Here is a 25,097-nt window from a genome sequence, read left to right as displayed (position 1 = left end):
GCCACCCGATCCGCTCCGGCTGCGGCTGCCCAGGCAAATAAATGGAAAAAACCCGGACACGCCTCCCACGGAAAGCTGCGGAGCCGGCGGCGGAGCAGAAGCGGTGCCCGGGGGAGGCTCCGGGGATGCCGCGGGAGGCGGGGCGGGCAGGGCCGGGGCTGGCCGAGCGCCCCCGGGCCGGGACGCGCCGCCCCGCGGGGCCGGGCTGGGCCGGGCTGGGCCGGGCGGGGGCGGAGCTGCCCGTGCCGCCTCCGCGGAGCGCGGCTCCCGGGGAGACCCGCGGAGCTCCGCGCTCGTCATGCGCGACTACGATGAGACCACCGCCTTCCTGGGCGAGTGGGGCCGCTTCCAGCGCCTCGTCTTCTTTCTGCTCAGCGCCAGCATCATTCCCAATGGCTTCAACGGGATGTCGGTGGTGTTCCTGGCCGGCACGCCCGAGCACCGGTGCGTCGTGCCCCGCGGGGCCAACCTGAGCGGCGAGTGGCGCAACGCCAGCATCCCGCTGGAGCTGCGGGGCGGGCAGGAGGTGCCGAGCCGCTGCCGCCGCTACCGCCTGGCCGCGCTCGCCAACTTCTCGGCGCTGGGGCTGCGACCCGGCTCCGACGTGGAGCTGGAGGCGCTGGAGCAGGAGCCGTGCCTGGACGGCTGGGAGTACAGCCGCGATGTCTATCGCTCCACCATCGTCACCGAGGTGCGCGGCCGCGGTGCCACCCCTGCCCCGGGCCGTGCTGGGGCCAGGCCTGTCACTCTGTCCGGGGGAGGGCGAACAGGGAGCAGGAACCAGCGGGTGCCTGTGGGAAGCGGTCCGGGTGGGCACGGTGCTGCGAGCAGCGGGAGGGATGCCACAGGTAAAGGCTGACCAAGGAGCTCTCGCCCTTCCCGCTGTGTTTGCCGGCTGGTTTTACCCTGGGACAGGTTTGTGTGCAGGGGGAGGCAGAGACTGAAAATTGAAGCCCGGTGGTTCCTCCTGCCGCACGCTGAGCATTCCGGTAAATTTTCTATGTGATGGAATTGCTCGTCCTCAGTGCAGCGTTGAATGGGAACATGGATGCTTTCAGATATCCCAGCCCAGCCTGTCCGGGGCCGGAGCAGAGTGCAGCCCGCTGGCCCCACGCCCTGGGATGCCGGTGGCTTCCTGGCCGCCACCTGGGATGGGTGGGAGGCAGGTGCCGTGGTCACTCCTGCGGGAGCCGGGGCTGGCCGCAGCCAGGCTGTCCGCTCGGTTTGTGAGGCTCTGCAGTGGCATCATCTGTGCAGAGTGTCACCGGGAACAGCAGCGGTGCCGGGCAATGTGAGCGCTTGTTTGGTCTTCCGTCCGTGCCGTGGTGTGGAGGCAGAGCCGGGCTGTTCCGTAAGGCTCCACGGAGTGTGGAGCCCCGTTAGAGAAGGAAAATGATTCCTCTGAAGCTGCAGGAGTGCTGTCGCTGTTCTGCGTTGTGTGAGGGGGCTCAGGGAATAACAGGCTCGCCCTCATGCAGCAGCTGGCAGGCTCGCGGTCCCTCAGCCCAGCGTGCCCCAGGCAGCCCGGGCCACCCTCCTCATCCCTGCCGGCTCACCCTGGCAGGGGAACCCTCCTCACCAGTCCCTGTGACTCAGCTGCAGCATCTGCCACCAGAAAACCACCGCGGGATGGCACAGGCAGGAAAGGCTCCGAGTGTGTGCCCTGAGGACGCAGGGGAGGGTCTGTGCCAGGGGTGTGCAGACACAGGCTCAGCCACCGCCAGGCAGGCAGCATGTGGGCAGAGGTGTCAGCCTCCTGTCACCTGCTCTAAGGGACGTCACTGGCACATGTGACACTTGCTGTTTGTGCTGGCACTCGGTGGCTGGAGATCCCTCACAATACCAGATCCAGGGAAGCTTTCCCTGCTCCTGGCCATGGGTGAGCTGAAGCAGCAGCCTGGCTGCTGCCCACATAACCCTCAGGCTGGCACGGCTGCATGGCAGGTGCCTGGTGGCCACCACTGGCCCACACAATGCCACTCTCACTGCCAGAGGGAGGTCAGTTTATCCTGGTGTCTCTATGAAGTTATCTCTGTTTTAGAGTCAGTGCGTGCTCTGGGAGAGGCAGTAAATGAAGCAAAAGGAGGAGAAATATGATTCTTCTTAATGAACAGTAAATAATTTAGGTTGGAAGATGCCAGACAAGAGCATTCTGTGCAGTATTTGGATGGGACATAGCTGTGGGGCTTGCCACGGGGCCTGGGGCGTGCCAGCAGATTCAGAGATGGAAACCAAGTGCCAGGTTCCCATCTGTAAGCCAGATGGAAAAGAAGGATACTTGTTTTGTTTCAAAATTGTCATGGACATTTGGAAAAAATGCAGAATTTAGTTTCAAAACAAGGAAAACAGGCACTGATTAAATGCTGGAAAGAGGCAGTTTAGACAAATTTGAGATACTTATTTTTGTACCCAACATTTTTCTCTGTATTAGGAAAGACAAGCCAGGACATGCCACCAGAAGAGCTCAGTGAAGAAACAGCTTCAGAACTCAACCGAAGAACAGAACTTGATGGTACAGGATTAAGGCCTGGAGACTTCACTTGATTTGTTCAGTTGCATTTAATCCTGTTATTAAATGCTGCTTGAAGGGAAGAAGGAGATGCCAGCTCAGCACCTGTGTTGCTTGGTCTGTGAGGACATGCTGATCCCTGGGATCAGAGAATCCCAGACTGAGTTGTTTTGGTGATGTTAAAGTGGAGATGATGGGGAAAAGTGAAGGTGTCCACAGGTGATCTTTGGGCCAGGATGATGTAAGAAAGGAGCTATAAGAGTAATGGTGAGCAAGTGGAAGTGTGAGTCATTGTGGGGTCAAGAGTGATTCCTTGGCTGACATGAAGGGGCTGCAAGGTTTCCTTTTCCTACTGGCAGGCTCCTGGAGTTACATTGGTATTCTTTTCTGGAACTGAATCTACTTTTCTGTTACTTCCAGATAATGATGTTCAGATCCAACATGAATTAGAGGCTCAAGGACGGGCACGGATTTTGCCCTTCAGAGCAGACATTAGGATCCAGTTAGCTCCCTTGAGCCAGGCTGTCACCAGCACTGCTCCCTGGGGACACACTGAGCTGTTCTCCACCACTGGGGCATGGCATGTACCCCAGACACCCCTTTGGGGCCCCTGCAAAGGGCAGAGGGAGTGCCAGAGGCTCTGCTGGGGCTACTGCTCTGTCACCTGTGTCATCCTGCTCAGCCCCTCTCCCAGCTCTGGCCCTGATGTTAGTGAAGGCAGAAACCAGAAGCTTTTGGGAGAGGCAAGAGACTGGATAGGAATTGCTGTGGTTTGAAGGCATCTGAAGGTCTTTTCTGTTCTGTTCTGTTTTTTTCCATCAGTGGAGAGGAGCCCTGGAGCCCACCCTGTGCTCAGGCATGGAGGTGCTCGTGCTTGTCCCCTGTGCACTGAGCAGAGCTGCTCCCATGGCTGGACCTGGTACCCAGGGAGCAGGATGGGGCCATCTGTGAATAATTAACACTTCTTGAGTTATTCATCGTCAGCTTTCCTCTTGGAAACAAGTTCAGATTTTCCCTGGTTTGCAGCCCCACCCATTTACACAAGGCTCCACTGGTGTTTTCTCCTCTGATGTGAATGGGCTGTGCTCAGGGTGTTAATTAGTGATTTCTGATTGGCAGGGGGGCAGTCAGGGCATCTTCTCCAGCAGTTCAGTTTTTCAGAAGGCTCATCCATCTACAGTGTTCCTACCAGCAGCACTTAGCAGAACTGGCTCTTGCAGTAGCTGGGAGCTTGTCAGAAAGGGCTGTAGGGATTTGATGGGAATAAAGTGATTTAATTACAGCGTTCTTGAGCAGCTCCTATTCCTAGCATTCAGAGGCCTTACCTGGAATCTTACATGAACTTTGCTCCCCAGTTTGCTTTGCTAGGGACATTACAGAATTACTTATTTTCTGGTTAATGTATAATTAGCCCAGTAGAGACATTTTGGAAGTTCTAGCTGTAGGCACTTTTGCTGTGGCTGGGCTGCAGCTCCTGTAGCCATGGTGTGCTTGGTGCTGTCTGTGATGGATGCAGCTCTGAGGAAGGGGTCAAACAAGTCACATTTCCCTTTTCCCTGCACACTGAAGCACTGCTCAAACCTTCCCATGTTGATATGAGGTTGATCACTGTGCATGAGCCTCAGTCAGAGTGAGTGCCTGGGAGGATGGGAAGCTGGAATTTGGGAGATGAGGTGTAGCTGTATTGCTCAGGTACCATGTGATATTGGAGCTAAAATAGGTGGATTGTTCACTCATCAGCTTCAAGTATACTTAAAATCAGATGGATTTGATGTGTTTGTGTGTTTTCTGGTCAAATGCAGTGAGTTCCTGTAACCACTAACCCCTCTTTGGACAGGCAGCTGCTGTGTGCTGTTTACACATCCCCCAAATCTGAAAGACTTGACCCTGTACAGTGAATTTTTGCTGGGTATGCAGTATGTAATGGGAAAAAGTGGAGCCAACACCTGGATAGGAGGCATTTGGCACCAAGGAGGTAATGCAGTTTCATGGGCAAGTTATTATTTAGCTGGGTTTATTTTACAGCCAAAGTGCCTTTGGCACCATGGAGACATTTTGAAAACACTGATCCTTAACCTTGAGCAGCTCAGGTCTGAAGGTCCAGGAGCAGGTGCTGTGCTGGTGGCTCCAGACCAAGGTGCTGAGTGCCCAGATAATTGACAATAGTTTGTGTGAGCTGCAGGTTCTGCCATGCTGTCAGTCAGCAGCTTTCCCTGAGCGGGGCAAGGAAGGTGCAGCAGGATGAGGTGAAAGAGCTCTGCAGTGCACTTTGCATGCCATGTTTTTTGTAGCTGAATTTTGCTTTTTTTTTTAAATACTGGACTTGATTTCTACTGACTTTCTTTACAGAAATCTCTTTTTTTTCACAGGTGAAGCAGATCCTTGCATCTGTTTTTCACAACTAGCATCCTTGAATGTACCAGAGCCCCACTGACCCACATGCTCACCTGCACCTTCTCAAAACACAGTGCAGATTAGTGCAGGTGTGTGCCCACACTTCACCACCTCTCCCTTCCCAGCAGGGACAAAAAAATACCTTACAGAAAATTCTGCCACAGGGTTCTTTTTGTTCTTAATCAGATTTAAGTCTTGGAGGCACATTTTAGTCCACAAGTCTCCTTGTTCCTGCATTGAAGACGTGTGTGTTCCTCAGGAAGAGGCATGGGCTGTGTGTTTAACCTCAGCTCCTTTTTTCACAACTGCAGCTGGTGTTACTTTGCAGGCTGGGCAAAGGGCAGAGGCACTTGATTCCCCTCTGCTGGCAGCACACTTCTGTTCTGTCTGAAAATCGGCATTAATTGCATCTCTCCTGAATTACAGTCCAAAGCAAACTGCATCAGACCACACCACCTTGCCCCTTGTTCTGGGGCTTGCCTGCCTGTTCTGCAGCAGCTGTGGAGCTCACCCACCAGTCCAAAGTGGGTTGTTTTTGGCAGGGCTGGTGGTGCCATCAGGCTGTCTCTGTAACACAAGGGCTGCTCCTTGTTGCCTGCAGCAGAGTGAGGAGCCTGAGCAGCTCTGATGGCAGGTTTCTGCTCCATCCCCAAGCCTCTGCCTGTGCTTGGCCCATCCATTCTCTGAGCAAAGGGTGGCTGCTGGTGGGGCAATGGCCCCGCTCTCTGATAGCATGGCTAATTATTAAAATTATGCCACACTTTAATCTGGGATCTAACTAGCTTACCATTGTGGTAGAATTATCTGATCTGAGAGTGACATGTTTGAAGCCTCTCCCTAAGTACTCCTGGCAGGCATGCCTTAACCAGGAGATTAGTCACCAGCAAGGGAGCAAGCCTTGGCAGAGACATGCTCAGCTGTAACCTCGGTGGACGGAGGCTCATGATGCCATTTTTATTTTTTTTAAAACCTTGTCTGAGGTTATGAGTAGTTTTAGGTGGAAGTTTCCACACTGGCTCCTGTCCTAAGCCTGCAGCCACAGCCAGCTGCTGTCCTGAGGCTGTGAGTGATGGGTGACAAGTCAGTGGTGCAGGTTGTGGGGTGGAACAGAATTTGGAAACACTTCAATGCAAGAAGAGAGATTTCATTCTGTGCATCTTCTTACATATGCTTTGTCAGCCCCAGAAGTTACAGAGATGCAGCAGGTTTTGTGCTGGCAGAGGTAAACTGGAAGCTGTCCTTAGCTGGGATGGTTCCTTACCCTTCTCCATTGCTCTGTTTCACTGCTGGAAGCATCTTGGACCATGGGGAGCCAGGTCCAGGGATCTGGTGGGTACATGATGGGAGGATTGTACTGGAAACAGGTCCAGGACAGCCCCTGAGCTGCACACATGGGCTCCATCAGGTTTGGCATTGCTGGCCAGAGGCAGCAGGGCTGTGTCAGACAGCTGCTGGTGCTTTGGCCTCATGGGGGGCAGTCACTTTCCCTTCTTTTTCCTGTGCTTTAAGCAGGGCGTTCCAGCAGTGACCTTGACCAAGAAAACAGTGCTGGTGATGGGTGGAAGCGTGGCTATGGGGGAACAGAATTCCCTTGCATGGAATGTGTGCAAATGTGTGTCTCCAGACAGCCCCTGTGCTGTCCAGCAGTGACCTTGACCAAGAAAACAGTGCTGGTGATGGGTGGAAGCGTGGCTATGGGGGAACAGAATTCCATTGCATGGAATGTGTGTGTCTCCAGACAGCCCCTGTGCTAGACGAGGCTCAGCACTGCTCTGGGGCTGTGTCTGAGCCAGGACTTTCTCTTGCAGTGGAACCTGGTGTGTGAGGACGACTGGAAAGCCCCACTGACCACCTCCCTCTTCTTTGTGGGGGTCCTCATTGGCTCCTTCATCTCGGGACAGCTCTCAGACAGGTAACGCCAGGGGCACACCTGGGACATTTGTTTTAAGAGACAAAAGGAGTGAGATGTCCAGTGCTCAGAGTTCTGATCTAAATTAGGTAACTGGCCTGGCTTCTTCCAAAATCCCATCCTGGTCTACCCCAGGTGAAGGATTTCCCTCTCTCAGGCATTTCAGAGCCCAGGGACTGATCTCCACAAGGAGCCCACGTGGCTGCTTTGCAGGTTGATGCAGTGGGTTTCCCTTCACAACCCACTTCCCCTTTGTTTCTTGATCCAGCCTTTTCAGTAGTTTAAAAGATGCTGGGTTTTGTTGCACATTAACTGATAACCCCTTGTTATAGCTGCAAGATAGGAATTTGCCCTTTGAATGGAATCTCTGCATAAGAGAGATGGTTTGGTGGAAACAGAGTAAGGACATATGAGAGGAAGGAAAAAAGATAACCTGAAAATGATAGCAGTTGTCATAGCATCTCACTAAGTAGAGATAAATGTAAAAAAATCATTACAGGTATTTGATAATTGTCTCAGCAGTGTTGAGGTTTTGGCCCTGGAAGTGCTGAATGCAGAATATACATTCCCTGTGCCAATCTCTGCTCCATTCAGCCCTCAGCCCTGTGCCCATGGTGGGATCTCTGGTCCTGCTCTGACTGCTCTCTGGGAATGAGGATGTCATAAGGTAGCAGGGTTCCTCTGGGTGCTTAGTGGAGGGGTTTCAAAACTCACTGGGAATCTTAATCCTAAAGCCTCCAGCATTAAATTCCATGTGATCTGAATTTAATCGCCTGACTCCTGCCCCAGTGCAGAAGTCAGTTGGTGTTACTGTTTGAAAGGGAGATGAGATAATCACTAAATCCCAGTGGTGCCATTTCCCAGTGGGAGCATTTGAGGAAGTGTGTGTGCCCTGGTGGAGCCACTGAGAGCCTGGCTCATGCCTTCCCACAAGAGCTTCCTTGGATTATTTGGGGGTTTTGTCAGTCCAGGGTTATGCTCTGAGCCTGTCCCTGAGCAATTTCCCCATGCCTGCTCCAGAAGCCTTTCCAAGTGAAGGGTTGCTGCAGGCAGCAGGTGATGCAGCCCCTGCAGCATCTGTGCCCACAGGTATGAAAACCTGCACTGAGCTTGTCCTGCCTCTCCAGGAGCACATGCCACATAATCCTAATGCAGAGAAACTGGTGAGAGAAAGGGGGCAGTGTGTCTGGCAACTCAGACCAGAACCAGCTGACAAATCTATTTAGCACATTCAAAGCATAATGGTGTGGCAAAGTATAGGTGCCAGCAGCCTAAAATCCATCATTTCCTCACTTCCAGGTGTGTGGCTTGCAGTCTGAATGTGTCTCCCTATTATATTGTTGCCTAATCTCCTTAATCTGTCTAGTGGCTTTCTGAAGTTTCTGCTCATAGATTTTCTTCTCTATTTGTCTCATTGGTCTTGGAAATTTTAATATTTTTTAATGCATATAAAAATAATAAAATTAAGATGAACAGAACTTCAGGTTGTGCTAAGATGCATAACTTGAGATTGGATATTTGTTCTCCCTTGTGCCCTCTTACCATAACTACATGCTGTTTCAGTAATAATCTTTTTCTTTACCAAAGGTTTGGCAGGAAGAATATCCTTTTTTTGACAATGGCTGTGCAGACTGGCTTCAGTTTCCTGCAGATCTTTTCCACCAGCTGGGAGATGTTCACAGTTCTCTTTCTCATTGTGGGGATGGGACAGATCTCTAACTACGTGGTGGCCTTCATTTTGGGTATGAATATATTTGCATTAGATTACATGTTTGCTTAATGTACTGTTACTTTTTTTTTCCCTCTGAACCTGAATTATTTAATTAGACAGTGGTAAATCTGCACTGGTAAAATTCCTACATTAGGCTAGTGTGAATGTTTTTTTTCTCTGTGATTCTTCAAACCTATACTTTCTGTAGGTTTAGAGAAAAAGAAGAGAGCAGGGAGAGTCTAAATAAACATCAATTTCATTCCTCTTTGGAGACATTCAAGGCAGTGTTCAGGGTGTAGCAGCAGCAGAGGTCTGAGATACAGAAGGCTTTTGGGCTCATCCCTGCCTCCCTCTGCACCCTTTGCAGAGAGGCCAGGGCACACCTGAGTGCAAAGCCCTGGAGCAAACCAGCAGTTTCCAGGCACAGTGAGTGCCAGGGGACCAGAGCAGAGCCCCATTAGCCATGAATGCTCTCAGTGCTGAGATCAGTGATGCAGTCCCAAGTTTTGGAAGATAAGGTTTGCTTTCTTTACTATGGGGAGTGTAGGAATAAAGACCCAGCCCCTGCATGGCTACAGCTGCTGCCTGGGGACTCTGCAGGGAACAAAGGACCCCATGGGGAAGGGGACCCCACAGAGGCTCCCACTGGACATGGGGGTTTCAGATAAGGCAACTGCCCAGGCAAATTATGGGGATGAGTGATGCAGGTCTCAGGGGGGAAACTGGGATTTGCTGTCTTTAAAGTCTGTATAAATATATATTTATGGCTGGTTTTAAACCCCTGGTGTCAACATTACAATTTGTAGATCGTAATGTGAGCTAGATTAAAATTGTCCATTACTAGTTAATGCTGGTCTTTCCTACCCCATGAGGTTTAATGGGGAGAAAATAGCACTGACTTCATACTATGCTCTTCTGAACTATGAAGAGGATGCAGAATTGTGTCTCCAAGCAGCACCAGTCACTGCTGCCTGTGGCACAGGGAGGATTAAGGTCAGGCTGCCAGCAGGGAGATCCCTTGTTGCCATCACCATTGGAGCTGTTCCTGCCACTGCTGTCACAATTGCCACTGCTCCCACTGTCCTGGTAGTTAAATTCGTGTGTGGAGCTGGTGGAGCAGGAGCAAATGCCTGCCATGGGAAGGCTGGGAGGTGCAGCACTGGGTGAAGCTGGAAATCCTTGTGGAAACACATGGGTGTTGTGTAGCACAGAGGTGCAGGTTCTGATCAGGCAGGAGTTTAGCTGCCAGCTCCTGGGGAAGGTGGGCACAGCTGGATGTGGACTGGGATGCTGTCTCAGTGCTCAGCAGAAGCAAAGCTGGAAGGGAGGGCCAGGAACACCCCAGTGGGCAAATGGTCCTTCTGTAGAGAGAGGGGACTGGGTTTCCCCCAGTGCCATCAGGCTTGTTTAATGGTTAGCTGTTGTTTGCTGGCCCTTGCCCCATCGGGCTGTCTCTTCTGCCTCCCTCTCCGCTGCAGAGGTGCCACAGGCAGATTCCTGGGGCACTTGGCAGCAGTGCTGGCCACTCCCCAGCAGCCTTGAGGCTGGATCTAAGGGCAGGGTTAATCTAAACTAACTCAGACCTTGGCTTCCTCCTTTGAGTGAGCCGTCAGACCCTCATGGGTAAGGAGGGAGGTACTTACAGAGGGTCCTTCCCACCCTACACTCCACAGCCAGTGTGTCCCCATCAGCACTGGGACTTCTGCCTGTGGCAAGGCAAACCCAGGAGCTTCCAGGAGGCTGTGCATGATGGAGGTACTGAACAGGAGAATATCCCCATAAAAAGAAAAGTAACTCCTTAACAAAGCCCATCCTGATTACAGGATGTGCTGGAGATGCTCCCCTTGTTTCATCCGAGAGCAGACAGGGCTGACCTGCCCTTGGCAGGGGAGCAGTGACACCAGCACCTACAAAGGCCCCTTGAGCCTGGCTGTGCTGCAGCCCTGGCACCCTCCATCCCCTAGTGCAGTGGGTTTTTTCCCAAGTTCAGCACAGGTTTCTCTTGTCACTCAAACTCTGAACATCCAGACCTCTGTTGCCTCCCCATGTGTAGCTCAGACCCTGTTTCAGCATCCTTGGCCACCCAGGCTCATGCTGCCCTTTGCACTATTGCCCACCTTCATGGAAATAGTTCCCCCTGAGCTCTTGGTGAAATTCTGTAGTCCATGTTAGGGTTTTTTCAACCACCTGCTGTGAAATTTCTCTCTTAGCTTTAGTGTCAGTTGTTCTCTGTGCTCAAAACTGTTGTGTTCAGGTTCTGGGATTGGAAAACACTACAGAGGTTTGTGGAGGCATGTTGGTGTTGTACAAGAACTGTTAGTCCATGGCCAGGAGAATGAGGGAGGAGGAGAGGCAGAAGAGATGTCATCTCATACTAGCTTTGAATTGACACAAATTGTAATGTAACAGCTAACAGGCTTATACCAATGTTTCCAGTATCAGACTTCTCCAAATAAAGCCCCTCTAAACAAGAGCAAGTCAAGAGGAAGATGGTATTGTTTATCCCCACACACTCATTTTAGCCCAGCAAATTCTTATTTTCAGGTTTTTTTACTGTGATTTTCTTCAGTTACTCCAGGTTTCTGAAATGAGAATTCATGTAACTATCTAATAGGAGGGTTTTCCAGTCTTGGGTATTTTTTTTCCATCTTCTCTTCAATAATAAATGTTGGAGTTCTTGCCATGATACACAGCCCAAGTACACTCTCCACACTTTGTGACTCTCAGTTTGCCCAGTGTTGTTTGTGTTTTAACTGAGTCCAGATCAAACTGTGGCAGGTAGGACCCTTGCAGTGCTGCTAATGTGAAGGAGAGCTCTGCAGACCAGGGGCTGAGAGCTCAAGGAGAAGTGAGGTGGACCTGAGGGCTTCACTGGATTTTGTTAAGGAGTGGCTGGGTGTTTTATTATAAAAGAATTGAGGTGCTGTGGAAGGCTTAGAACTGGCTGAGTTTTCATTACTCGATATTAGGTTGCTGCATGGTGCAATGGCTGTAGGATGCTTTCCCTGACTGCTGCCTGGCTACTGGAACAGTAACATTGCTAGAGGATGGCATCTTCCCTGGTTCTGTCCTTCAGCCCCTGGTGTGCTGATCCAACATTCCAACCTTCCTTCAGTTCCCAAAAATAGGTGGGAAATTTGTTTCCACCTCACCTTACCGCAAATTCACATCCTTCCATCCCATGCCAGTCTGTGTGCTCAGACCTTTGCTCTTTGAGAAGTGCCCAGCAGTGAATTAATCTTAAATCCGGATGGGTTAAGTGGGGCAGCAGGATGTGTCCTAGGCGAGTGTGTGGGGAAGGCTCCTGGAAGTCTGCCAGCCATCCCCCATGCCTGTCCTTATCTGTGTCTGCCAAGGCATTAATCAAAGCAAACAGAAGTAGCTTCTTTATCTGAAGGTTCCCAATACTCCCAGCAGCTTTTCTGTACAGGCGTGTCTGTGCTGTGGTGCTCTTTTCTAAGATTGTTTAGCTTATTTTTTTTTTGTTTGTTTGTAAATGCAATAAAGTATTTAGTCATGCTTGAAAACCAAGAGTTAAAATGCTAATCCAACCTCCCTTGTTTTAAACAGGCACAGAAATTCTTGGCAAATCAGTTCGTATTCTGTTCTCTACATTAGGAGTTTGCATATTTTTTGCAATTGGCTACATGTTGCTGCCACTGTTTGCTTTCTTCATCCGAGACTGGCGGATGCTGCTGCTGGCGCTCACTGTCCCGGGGCTGTTCTGCATCCCGCTCTGGTGGTGAGTCCATGCCAGGCCACGCTTCCCCTCCCTCCTCCCGCTGGTGCTCTGTGTGCTGGGTGGTGGCAGAGGGGCAGGGAGGAGGGCCACTCTTCTGTTCACCCTGTGGGAAGGCTCTGCCTTGAGGGGGCATTGTTTGTTTGGTGTTTCTTGCCAATTTTAAGTCGAGTAACTACCTAGAGAGCCTCGCTGGTGCTGTGTACTTGCAGTCCTGCTCTTTTTAGCTGGAGAGAAGCACTGAAGAAGGACAGCCCTATTCCGTTGCTGCCTTGGGCATCTGCTGTTTTCTAAAGGGACAGGTGTTTGAAAATAGGAAAGGAAAAGCAAAGTATCACTCACACTCTTAATTCACAACAGGAAGAGTTCTTTCATATTATTCAGGGAACTCCTTTCTTTTTGCTATCTTGAAAAAGTTACATCTATAAGTGAACAATTGGGATCTTTATAACAGTTGAGTGATTTAGACACACTCTTCTATAGTCTAAAACACTTCCTGCATGTCCCAGTCTTGTAAGAAGTATCTGCTGATGGTTTGTTGCTTAGTTGGGGTTTTTTTCAACCTCAGTCTTCAAACCAAACCTTTAAAATGGTTTTCATCTCCACCTCTGCTGTCATTGGATTTTAAAGACAGTCTGATTCTGTTTAAGGGTCAGTTTGCTTATTTCAAATTCCTTCATCACAGCAGCATTTCCCTCTGCACCAAGCACTGTTCTCTGGGGAGGCTGGTTCTGGGTGAGAGCCTCTCAGATGTCTGCTATAAAACAGGCACTGTGAGGCTCAGGAAATTTGTCCCCACAGCGTGGCTTCAGAGTCCTGCTTCGAAATCTATGGGCTGGGAATTCCCAGGACTTTCAAAAGCTTACACTTAAAAGAGCCAAAAACTTCCTCTGAGGCACTTTGGGGCCTGTGTTGGTGTAGAAGGGGATCAAGGTGCCCTGGCAAAGCTCTGCCAAGGCAGGTTGGTGTCAGCTGGCATTTTGGCATGTGGACCCACTGCTTCCACGGGCCATGTGATTTGCACATCCCTCTGCTCTGTACAGTTCTTGCTCTTTTACTCATTTCCCTTCCAAATTCTCCAGAAGGTTCCCTGTATTATCTCTGCAGTCTCAAGATCCTCAGCTTTCCCAGTAAGAAGAGCAGTGGAGGCAGCTCATCTTACAGAAAGTCCCATTAGATTAATGATCAGATATAAATCATCTGATGTTTGTAATTATTGACCTGGCTTTTAGTCAGTCTTTGGGGCTCATCAGAAAAGGAGTGCCTGACCTGCATTTTTCCAAGAAGAGGAAAAAGTGCTGCTGTCTAAAGGGAGCAAGATAGCATCTGTTAAGACCAAAGTTAAACTTCAGCAAGGTTAAAGTTTTCTGTCCTGCACTTGGTGTTAATTCATTCAACATGTGCCTGTAATTGATTAGAAAATGTCATCAACTCTGCAAGGGAACACTGCCCCTGCCCTCTGCCTGGGAGAATCTGCCTCAGAGCTGTGGTAACATGGTGAGGTTTGTATATAACATTCCTATGACACAGAACCTTTAAATACATGCTGTGCATATTTAAAGCATTTCCACATTGTGTGCAGTTTCCTAAGAATATTTTTGATTCACACTGGCTAAGCTACTGCCATCCTTTGTGTCTATCTGGTGACATCTGGTGGACATCAAATATTCCTTAAAAAACAACCACTGAGGACAAAGCGTCCACTTTAGCATGACAATAGGTCCCATGTATTTGAATTACATTGCCCACATGCTTCTGTGCTGGCTGTCTCCTGCTGCAAGCAATCTGTGAGATCCGAGTGTAACTCCTAGGCACAATAAATCTGTTATTTATACCTTGTTACTTTTGGGAAAACATTGAATCATTTATTCTGAAACTTATTATAGGATCATTCCTGAGTCTCCTCGGTGGCTGATCTCCCAGGGAAGATATAAGGAGGCAGAAGCTATTATCCAAAAGGCTGCAAAAATGAATGGCATTCCAGCCCCAGCTGTGCTTTTTGACACTGCAGAGGTATGTTCCATACATCCTGGTACTTTATCTCGCTGGCACTTCCCCATTTGGCCGGCTGACTTGTTGGGAAATGCCAGCAAAGAGCTGGTTTGCACCAGCAGCTCTTGGGCTGGCAGTGACTGTTGGCCTTTGGTAAGTGCTGGGTTAGCAAAGTGATCAGAGAGTTCAAAGTGAGAACCCAGAGGGAGTTTTTATTTGTTTGCTTTTCACAGTAAAATTCTCTTCCTCAGCAGTGGTTTATTGTGGTTTTCAAAGCAAGGGTGACCCAGATTGCTTCATCCTTTGGGCGCTGCAAAGACCCAAGGAGAATGTGTTTGTGCCCATTTCAGTTTGGTGCTTTTGTAGCAGTTTGCAGTTCAGCAAGAGCCCTTTGCAGGGGGGCTGTGTGGGGGACCCTGAGTCAGCATCCACACGAGCTGGGTCTCTGTGGAGCCTGAGGGACTCCTCAGGTTGCCCAAACCAGCCAAAGCACCTGAGTGCTACAAGGGGACTTGAAAACCATGATGTGAGTGAAGACAGTGTAGAACATCAAGCTCTTCTTCAAAGCTGGTTTTTCTGTATGTCATACCTGTTGGTTAAAAGAAGAAAGTCTAGTGCAAACCTGGCAGCCCAGCAAGCCAGGGAGCAGCACAGCCACAGTGGGATGGCTGGTTCCTGTGCTCATCTCTCCCTCTACTGGCTCTGCCCTCACTGGAGCTCCTCACAAAGGCACATTTTATTTGTGCAGACTCTCCAGCCCTGCGTCAGCAGTGACAGTGTGTCTCTAGGTCGGATCTCCCTCTGCTGCCTTATACTGCCACCTTTGTTTTGTGGCAGAGAGAGCAGAAAGCAAAGCGCCGTGCCTCTGCAGGACAAAGATGCTGGGAGTTCCCCCTCCCCTGGGAAGGATCCATCACTTGACTGTCACACTTATATTTTGGCTGAAGATCTCTTTCCCAAGTGAAAGTTTTAGTGTAAATTGAAGTGCATGTTCCAATTATGGGAAGCTCATTCTACACCAGCCGTGGAAAAGCACTTCCCTTACTTCACAGCCAGGCCTCAGATGTCATTCAAACTAGGGATTACTTTTTTGGACTGCAGCATTTTATCATTCCTGCATATTTTCTTAAACCAAGGAGACACTCACTTGCTTCATGGAAATTTTATGTGCCAAAATGTCCGTACAAAAAAGCCTGAGGAAGATATCTGCATGCCAAGTCTCATGTTGGAAGTATTTTTCAAACATTAATAGAAAGACTCCTTGGAAACCATCATCTATTCCTAGAAAAGGGTATCTCCTGGATAGTCCTGTGGGGAGAAGCAGGGTGGTTTGTTCTTTGGGCCTGGGGGAAGCCTGGCCACAAGTTCTGGCTTTGCCCTAGCAAGGGCAAAGTGTGCAGGCAGAAAGGAACCCTAATGCCACCCAGAAGATTCCTGCTTCAAGCCTCAAACTAGACCCTCCATCTCCAGTCAGAGGTGGTGGATGCTCCTGCGATGTGCCCTGGCCTCACCAACCTTTCTCATCTGTTGCTCCCCCTGTCAGGGTGCTGGCAGGCAGCAAAACTGGCTGATTCCCTACATCCATTTCACATCACTTATGAAGGCTTAAGAGAGTCGAATGGACAGTGCAGAGAATGGACAGAACAATGCCTCTGGTGCTGAGGTTACCTGTGGAAGCACCCTGTGATGTCCTTAAGGAAACGTTAACTCATCTGCCTGGTCAGCTGATTCACCTTTCTAATTAATCTTCGTGGTGCAGTGGAAACTCCCATGAGTACAGCTGGGTGCAAAGACAAGCTCCACCTGAGGACTGTGCTCCCTGGTGCAGAAGTGGCCCTTGGGCTGACCACTTACCCCTGATAGTCATAACTCCATAACTGCCTGGACTGTGGGTAGCAGAGGTTGTTATGCTCTTAGGTGTGTGGGAATTTTTTTGGTTTTGTTTTCCTTTTTCCTTCAGATGCAGGATTCGAAGCCTCAGCAGCAGCAGAAGGCTATCCTTCTGGACCTATTTCGAACCCGAAACATTGCAACTATTACTATTATGTCATTACTTTTGTGGTAAGGAAATGTGTATTCCTAAAGTACCCAGGCAATAGAACAGTTTCTGATTTGAGGGCACATGCCACAGGTTTAGATAATAAGTCTGAGCCTTGGAGCCCAGCTCCAGTGGTCCTTGGCTGGTACATGGCCCTCAGTGTCCTCACACCCACACTGCATTAATACACAAGAATATGGAGACAGTAGCCTTGACTCAGATGTAAAATAGTTAGAAAACTATACGTAACAACTTCTGTATTTTTAAGTACGTTGCTTTTTTTTTTTTTTTAATGCTCCCCATCTCTGTAATCTCTATTTGAAGAGAAATGTTCTTGAAGCAAAGGCAGCAACTCAGTGACATAACAAGAGCCAGACCCATGGCCAGCATTTTTGTTCTGTTCTGTACTGTGCCCATCTCAGTGATGGTCCCTGCCTGGGCATGAGAAATGAGGACCCAATAATGCTGTATAGACAATCCAGAACTCTTTTCTGTCCATATTCACTCCAGCAGAAAGGAATTGGCTAGCACATTTGGTAAGGCATTCCTGAGATCTGAAATCTGATCATCCAGCTCTCTGTGAAGATTAAATAAGACATAACAGAACTGCTGAGGGTGGGAGATCCTGACACTAGCTACAAGTAGGAATGCAGTTGGCTTGGGAAGCTTGCAAGAGTTTCATTGTGTTGTTGAGTCCATTGCAGTGAAAAGTCTTTGTAAACAACTTCCACAAAACTTTTTACTTGATGTAGTGTATGCAGGAAGGACAGAGAAATCTGAGGTGTCTTCAAGCTGCTGTGGATATGATCACTGAATGGGATGACAGAATTAGAAAGAGGGAGTTGCCACTGAGACTTTTTTAAGCCACAGTGCCTGTGGCAGTGCTTTGCGATATCCTGTTTTTGTAACAACATCTGAGGCAGCACTGGAGGCGTTCAGAGACTGCTGTTTCTGGAATAATTTGTTTTTATTGCTTTTCTCAGGTTTTTCACATCAGTTGGTTACTTTGGCCTATCCCTCAGCACTCCAGACTGGCATGGAAATGCCTACATCAACTGTTTCCTCTCGGCTGTTATTGAAGTTCCAGCGTATGTGATCGCCTGGCTTCTCCTCCGCTCCCTCCCACGGCGCTACTCCCTGTCTGGCGTCTTGTTCTTAGGGGGAAGTGTTGTCCTCTTCATTCAGCTGGTTCCTGCAGGTACAAAATTAAACGTGTGACTTAAGTATATGAAACATTCAAAATATGTTGTGGTACTGCATAACAGTTCTGCAGAATTACTGGAAACCAGGATCAAGTTTAGAATTCGAGGTCAAGTTTATGCTGATCCCTTGCAGCCTTAGGTTTTTTCTTTTGCATTTATATATGCTGAGTCACACTCGACTCTCATTTATTGTGTCAAATTACTGAGCTTTATATAGTTCAGGGGGAACCAAGTTCTAAAATAAAAGCTGAAAGTGTACTGTGATTTATCTGGTTGTGCTTCCAGGTGACAAAAGCCTGCATCTGGATTTCACTGTGTGTAAATCTCCACAGGATTTTGTGAAAAAGGGGTTGGTTCAAGCTTCTAGTTTATTGCTGTGTAATACAGAGTTTTGTTCCTTTCAAGAATGCTGTTTTACTTGAAGACAACCAAAATCTGAAAAATACAAAATAACCTGAGCATCTACATTATGCTTAGTGGGGAGTTTGAAGTCATCTAGGGATGGGATTAATACTTTTTATAATTAAAAAACCCTGAAGCGCCCAACTTGTGACCTTTTGGAAAATCACAGCAATACAGTCTTTTGGATGTAGGAATAATACAGGTAATAAGCACAGAGTGTTGTTTATTCACCTTGATTTTATTTTTTCTCCTCCAGAACTGAATGTCCTCTCTGTTGGACTGGTGATGCTTGGGAAGTTTGGCATCACAGCAGCGTTCTCAATGCTTTATGTCTACAACGTGGAGCTCTACCCAACGCTGGTGCGAAACATGGCAGTGGGAGCGACTTCCACGGCCTCCAGGCTGGGCAGCATCATTGCTCCTTACTTCGTTTACCTGGGTGAGAGCTCCTTCTTCATGCCTTGCACCACACAACTGCCCAGAGAAGCTGTCTGAGCTTCTGCAGTGCAGGCTCAGCTTTAAGTCCCTTCACTTTTGTTTTCAGTTCCTTCTCTCAGCTTGGGTGTGAGTTCACCATCACATGTGGTAGAAATTAAATGGAGCTCCCTGGGCTTCATAGAAGATAAGGCATTTAATTCCTTTAGGGACCATTCATGTATCAGTGAAGTGGGTTAGAGCTGGTCCAATACAGTGATGATGTTTATAAACTGCACGAGCAGTGTGGCTGAAATGATAATCACATCTCGGGATGCCAGTTAGTTTCCCAGGAGAGTGTGACAAGAAGTGGTCTTGCAAGTAAGGAAATGCAGCAGTAGGAAATGGAAATTCATTGCATGGTACTGTCCCTGTGCATCCTGAGCTAGGTATGTTGGCAGGTGGGAATCCAAACATTCCCAGGATTTGTGCTCTCTAAAATAATACATGGAAAACATACAGGTTAAGTGGCATGAAAATGCATTTACTTGAAGTGTTGTGTGGGGTTTTTTTGTGGTTTGTTTTTGTTTTTTGGTTTTTTTTAGTTTCTAAGCCAGTCATCTCAGCATTCATTCATTTTGCTTTTTCTTATTGCTCAATATTTCTGTAAGCAGAATTATTAATTTCCTCAAAGGCTTTTTTTGACACTCGATGCCATCACATTATGAGTGCTGCACATATATTAACTGACAAATATTTTTTTGTTTGATTTGGTTTTTTGTTTAATACATAAAATACATGTTCCTCATGTTGCAGACAGGAAAGAGTGATAGAGGTTAGGGGACTAAGGGTGAAAGTGAATACCTTCTGTTCAGTCTGGGGTGCTCAATCTCCTCTTTCTTTCATTCACACGTGATTTATTTCCTTCTGCTGTCACTGGACCCATGTCAGCTCTCTGCCCATAATGAGTGTTGCTTCCTGCTGAGATCTTTGATACAACATGAGCTTCACTTTGCTGGCTTTGACAGAACACTGCTGATGTACTGCTGAGGGGTTTGTGCTGATTCTCCATGCCAGGAAAGTGGGGAGATGAATATCTGTAACTAATCAGTGTTGACTCACCTCTGCATTCCAGTGTAACTGGAACACACTGTACCAAAAATGATGAAAATACCTTGTCTTTGTTTCATACTTGTGCAGTGCAAATGTGAAGTAAAAGGGTCAGCAGGACTGTGACTCTCCTGAAGGTCTCCAGTCTCCATTGCAGCACTAAGGGAGAAATGTAGACAAAATTACATTTTTACTGATTGTTTTTTGTGGGTTTGTGGGGTTTTTTCCTCCCAGGTATCCACAGGCTCAGTCTTTAAAAAAATCTTGTTCTAGACATCAAAATAGTTTCTTAAACTTTAAGAGATTTGAGGAGAAACTTGTCAGCTGTAGCTATTTGCTACAGCTAAATTAGGACCTTGCAGTTCCACCAGCTCAAAAACACAGAGGAGATCAGATCACAAACTTTGGCTCTGTGAGACATACCCAGGGGTTCTCTCTTTAATCTGGATTTATTCCATACATTATAAAGCATATTGCTCTGTCCCAGCTATAAAATAAAGCTGTCAAGTCCAGTTTGGTACTTTCTCTATCTTCAGTACCTTTAACTCCTAGCTAATCCCTTTTCTGAAAGACCTTTTCAGTGCTGTGCTGTTGTGACTTGAGGATCTTGCATCCTGTCTAAACAGTTGTGTGCCAGCTTGAGGCTGCTGGCAGAGGCTGCTGCCTTCAAGTCCAAAATAATTTTCTGAGTAGACTAAGGTCAGAGCCTCATGTGTGTGTTGGGAAGCCTGATGTTCTCTCCCTTTGCAGCAAGGAAGGATTTAAGGCAGTTCCCCATTAATGAGGTGTTAGTCTGTAACTGACCTGTTCAGATGATTTACTCTCTTCCCTTCTTTTGCATCAGCCCAGCAGGGTACATGATCTCAGGCAGTGATTAGTGCTTCACTGCTTAGAGGCAATTTTATTCCCCCATATTATTTAACAGAGGATTTGGTTCTTGATGACAGTGTGGTACTGAAGGCTCCAGCAGAGCTATTGCCTTGCAAAGATGTTGATTATCCCAGTTGAAAATATTTAAAAAAACCACAAACAAACAAAAAATTACCCAAGTTTTTAGCTGCTACACAAGTGTGGAGGTTAGCATGAAATTATGGCAGGTGTGGCCATGTTCAACAGCACATGTTGAAGCTTTAAAATTGAAAAGTCCTTTTGCTGGCAGGTAATAGATGTAATTCAACTTTGGATTCACCTTTGATACTGATGAATCTCTCAGATAATTACTCCAATTAATTCTGCATTACAGCAATGTCTGGAATATAAACTTTACATGTGGGTTTGTCAGTTGTGGACATTGAGTGCTGTTGGAATGTTCTGTGTTCTGCCAGGTGCCTATGACAGATTCCTACCATACATCCTGATGGGGAGCCTGACTGTGCTGATTGGGATCCTGACCCTGTTTCTCCCTGAGAGCTTTGGCAATCCACTGCCCGAGAGCTTTGAGCAGATGATGAAGGTGAAATGGTAAGGCAGCTTTTATTCATCCTTCTTCACAGGAGTTTAGAACACAGTCCCATTTCACAATCGGGAAAGATGTTTCTTCAGGTCCACTGCAAAACTTCAAAGCTCTCAAAGTGCCCTTCAAATTGTTTTCTTTGACTGTTGGGTTGTTAATTTGACAGACAATGACATCATACAATTTCTCCAGAATGTCTAAACCTGAGAGCTGATGTGTTCTGGCAAAGCAAGGCTGACCTTCACAGCACCTTGAAGCTGTTGCTTCAGATGTCCAGACATTTTCCACCCTATTCTATCATTTACTCTCCTTAACCTTTTATTTAAACTATTCCTTTAAACTGTTTATTTAGTAGGATTATATGCATTATGAGACCCTTCATTTTTCCAGTGTAAGTTCTTTCGGTACTGTTCTAAATTAAATGCAGGATTTCAACATTCTAGTCTCTTCCTGGGCAGCCAGAGACAGGCCAGGACAGCTTTTCCTCTGGTTTATATGATTTAGCTGTAAGTTATGACAGTTCTCTCGTCCCACCAACACTGCTATTTAGGGTACCCCAAGCAAATATTTCTGCTCAAATCTATGCACTTCCACTACAGTGTGAGAAAAATTCTTAGAGCAGCAGAGGGGAACTGAATTAATCAAAGAGCAGCTGCATAGCCACCATTTAGCTCAGTGAGAACTGGTATTGGAACAGAATTTGCCCCTGTAAACAATAATAGCTTGAAAAAGCTAGAATTCTCTGTATCTAATTCCTGGTCAGCATAAGGAGCTGTCATTATGCTTTCAGAAAGAGAAAAATTGCTAGGTCTTTCCTTGAGAAAGGACATGTTGCTCTTTATCACAATTCTTATATGTCTCACGTATGGCTTTTCAGCCCTGTAGCTGGAAATCCCAGATTCAAACCAGATTCCCCTTGGAGGCTTCTTGGATCAACAGCCTGAAGGAACTGAATTATAGTTGCTGAATGATGTTCAAGTTCCAAGCGTTGTTTGCTGCACTGCTGCTGCCATCCAGCCAGGCACACTGTGCAGAACATTATATTTCATCTAAAGTTTATACCAGCAGTGTAACACGGTTATTGCAGTGGTGCTTGTAGGAGAGGGAAGTGTCTGATGATATCATCAAAAATGTTCTCAGTCTTTTACTTGCTTTCAGTTTCAGAAATGAGCAACAAACCACTGGCATTAGGAGTTCCAAGGAGAGTCCTAAAAGTCTGATAACACCTTTGTGAAGAAAGACACACCTCTCAGAGGGGCTGAAAGAAGAACACAGTCATCTCAAAATGCATTTGCTGCCAGAGGAAAATGAACAAAACCCAACAGCTACTGCACCACAGTCATTGTCCCCCGTGCTGCTGTCCCCAGATGATGTAGTACACTGAGCAGATGCTGTCTGCTCCTGTAGGACCATTAGTCTGTCATTCCGTGTCCTGTTCCCTGGCCTTTGTCAGCAGTCACAGCCCCTGCTGAGGAACGGGGGCCTGCCTGTGCTGAACACAAGCCAAGGAGTAAGCTGGAAGTGAGCCTTAGAAATACCACAGCAGTGACTCCAGGCAGTCAGGTACTCGATAAAAGCTGCTGAAAGGGAAAAGAAAAAAAAAAAAAGCAAACCTAATGCTGGTGTTTTTTCTCACTTTGTGTGTTGACTGGAGGAAGGGGAGCTGGGTGTCTGCCTTTCCTGAAAGAAAGATCCTGGCCTCCCTTGAAGTCTATGACCAAAGCCCATAGACTAAGTGGAGTCAAAATTCATTTGTAGCAGAGGAGACACAGACTTCCCTGTAAGGACATGGGTTTAAAACACACCATCAGAGTGGCTTTAGATGTCACTTGCTTTTCCCAGGACCTGGGATCCCCCTGTTCCTGTAAAAGCTGCTGCTCTTTCATAAAGCCTGAGCCCACCCAAAACCCTCAGCTTTGTGAATCTTCAGCATCTTTGGGGAAGGGGAAAATCTTGAGCACTGAGAAAGGACTGTAGTTTGCTGACTTTCTGGTGGGTCACACCCACTTTCAACAGAAAAGTGAGCTGTAGCAAGTCCGTGATCCTGTCCCAATGTGCCATGCATTATAGCTTTCAGGTTTTTAGTGGTATGTGGGCATAAGCAGTTTTTTAGCTCTCTTGGGGTGGTGTTTTTTCTTTTTCACAAAGTATTTAATTTCTTCTTTGAATACATACCACTTTGTTCTGCACCTTCAGAGAACACTCACTGCAGTTTCAAAAGCTTTCACAAAACCTTTGTAGCATTTACAAACTTAAAAGCGATTTGATGCTCACAAAAATCTGATTTTCTGTACTGGATATGTTGACCTGCAGCTATTAAAAATTTAAAAGGACTAATTTGGGACCACAGGGTTTTATTAAAAAAAAAAAAACAGAAAAAAACCAAAAACCCAAACACCAACAAAAACCAGTGTTTTGTTTTCCAAATCCTACAGATTATGTATGTTTGCTTTTTTGGTTTAAGTTCAGCAAAACTCGATTGGATGACGATAAATGTAGAGCTCAGAGTTGTGCTACTACTGTTTTATGAACACTACATTGTTTGAAGAGTGTGATTCCTCTTATTTTTTTATTTATTGGCTGTATGTGCACTTCTTGGTCACTTTAAGTCTGTCAGACTTGGTAGACTGATTTTTCTCCTCTATAAATAAAAATCAGCCCTGCTTCACCTTTTGTAAGGGCTAACAAAAGCACAGTGTCTCATCTCTAATGCATGAGTTCAGGGTAGGTTGTCTTGTGCTGGCTCTTGGCACAAGAATGAGGCTCTCCCTGAAGTCCAAGCACAAATATTAAGCTTTATAACGACTGCAAGGAACTTGTGCAATTAACTCAAGCTGCTTTTGGGAGTTGAAATACTATTTTTAATTTCCTGCAGTTATGCTTTTGCCATAAATGTAACATGGCATAAGAGAACCTGTGACTCCTGATCTTCTCATCCCTTCTCAATCAGTTTCTCTAATAACAGCAGTATTTAACCTTACAGAGTTAATCTAAAGATGTACTGTTTAGATGTAACTTAATTTCTCAAGAAAGCCTTTTTATCAGCATAGGACAGGTTTGAGGACTTGAGTTAAATATAGGTGGCCAAATTTTTATGAGGATTGTTATTTTGAGACTTATTTTATGTCATCGTAGGCTTGGGTATTTCTAAAAGGTAAATATTTTTGTACTCTTGAACCTTTCAGTATCTTAAAACCTGTTTTTCCTTTTTAAATAAGAAAAAATACAGTGTTTTTAAAAATACAGTGTTTTAACCAGTCTCATTTTTCTTACTTAAACCATTGATCTCAGGCTAGTGTCACACTTTAGTATTTTTTGTAGCAGATTTGATAATATTTCAGGGGGGTGGAATGTCCTTATAACAACATCACATAATTTGAAGGCCTTATGGAGTCTGAGCATAGTGGAAATGAGGGAAACCCCAGCTGGATTGTTCTTACTGACATGGGGGTCATCTCCCTGTCCCTCGTCTGTAACCTCTGTCACATTTTCTGGGGTCTCTCTGTGCAGCCTTGGATCCTCAGCTGACTTGCTGGATCTGCTAATAATTGTATGAAGCTGTAGTAATTGTCAGTCATTGCCCTCAGTTTTCATTGCAATAAAAATGTGCACTGACATTGTTTCAACCTGCTGCCTTTGTGGATTCTGTTTGAAGAGCAAGTCTCTGAACTTTATTTTAAATAAGTAAATAAATAGTGTATTGCCAAGAATTTTAAATAAATAATAAAATGTATTTAGTGTGGATCAGGCATGGAAAAAAAATCCTGAAATAAGCTATTTTACCAATTAAATTCTTCCACGCAAAATTGTGATGGTGTGGTACTGTTTTTCTGCCTTTCAGGTGCTAATCTCTTAAAGACCCTGGCCAGGCTTAAGGATGATTTTGTGATTTAACTCCTATTAGGTCATTCATTTTCTACCTTTGAGATTTTTCACAGCTCTGTGATTCCAACCCAGGATAAAAGATAATTTTAAATACAAGTGTTCAAAAAATGCCATAAAAGGTGCACTATTTTTTTTAATCGGTTAAGAGGTGGGGAAAAATATCAGCCACAAAAAGCCACCTGAAAATGTGAATTAGCCTTATGAAGAGCAGGACCAAGTTTCTGCAGTGATACAATTCAGCTTTTGACATAGCCTTATGAAGAGCAGGACCAAGTTTCTGCAGTGATACAATTCAGCTTTTGAACTGACATCTATGGGACTCTGTGAGCTTCCTGCCAG

General features: G+C 46.8%; 1 protein-coding gene across 3 annotated transcripts; it reads left to right on the top strand.

Annotated features, from left to right (window-relative positions):
• The first annotated feature begins 155 nt into the window (after window positions 1-155).
• On the top strand, window positions 156-24,499 carry SLC22A4 (solute carrier family 22 member 4). 3 transcript variants are annotated; one of them, XM_039701139.1, is made up of 11 exons: window positions 156-691; window positions 2,432-2,512; window positions 6,712-6,815; window positions 8,400-8,554; window positions 12,142-12,265; window positions 14,149-14,275; window positions 16,215-16,315; window positions 17,276-17,490; window positions 18,153-18,335; window positions 20,746-20,881; window positions 22,032-24,499. In XM_039701139.1, the coding sequence occupies exons 1-11, from the start codon at window positions 299-301 to the stop codon at window positions 22,105-22,107; spliced, it is 1,695 nt and encodes a 564-aa protein (XP_039557073.1). In that variant the 5' UTR covers window positions 156-298; the 3' UTR covers window positions 22,108-24,499. The 3 variants fall into 3 exon arrangements, with proteins under 3 accessions (XP_039557073.1, XP_039557072.1, XP_039557074.1); XM_039701138.1 differs by having other exon boundaries at window positions 158-691; window positions 12,094-12,265; XM_039701140.1 differs by lacking the exon at window positions 2,432-2,512 and having other exon boundaries at window positions 163-691; window positions 12,094-12,265.
• Window positions 24,500-25,097: the final 598 nt, after the last annotated feature.

The sequence above is a fragment of the Passer montanus genome, unplaced genomic scaffold, assembly GCF_014805655.1.
Source record: "Passer montanus isolate IOZ18808 unplaced genomic scaffold, ASM1480565v1 scaffold15, whole genome shotgun sequence".
In the NCBI taxonomy this organism is placed as follows: Eukaryota; Metazoa; Chordata; class Aves; order Passeriformes; family Passeridae; genus Passer; species Passer montanus.
This window is presented reverse-complemented; position numbering and strand designations above follow the sequence as displayed.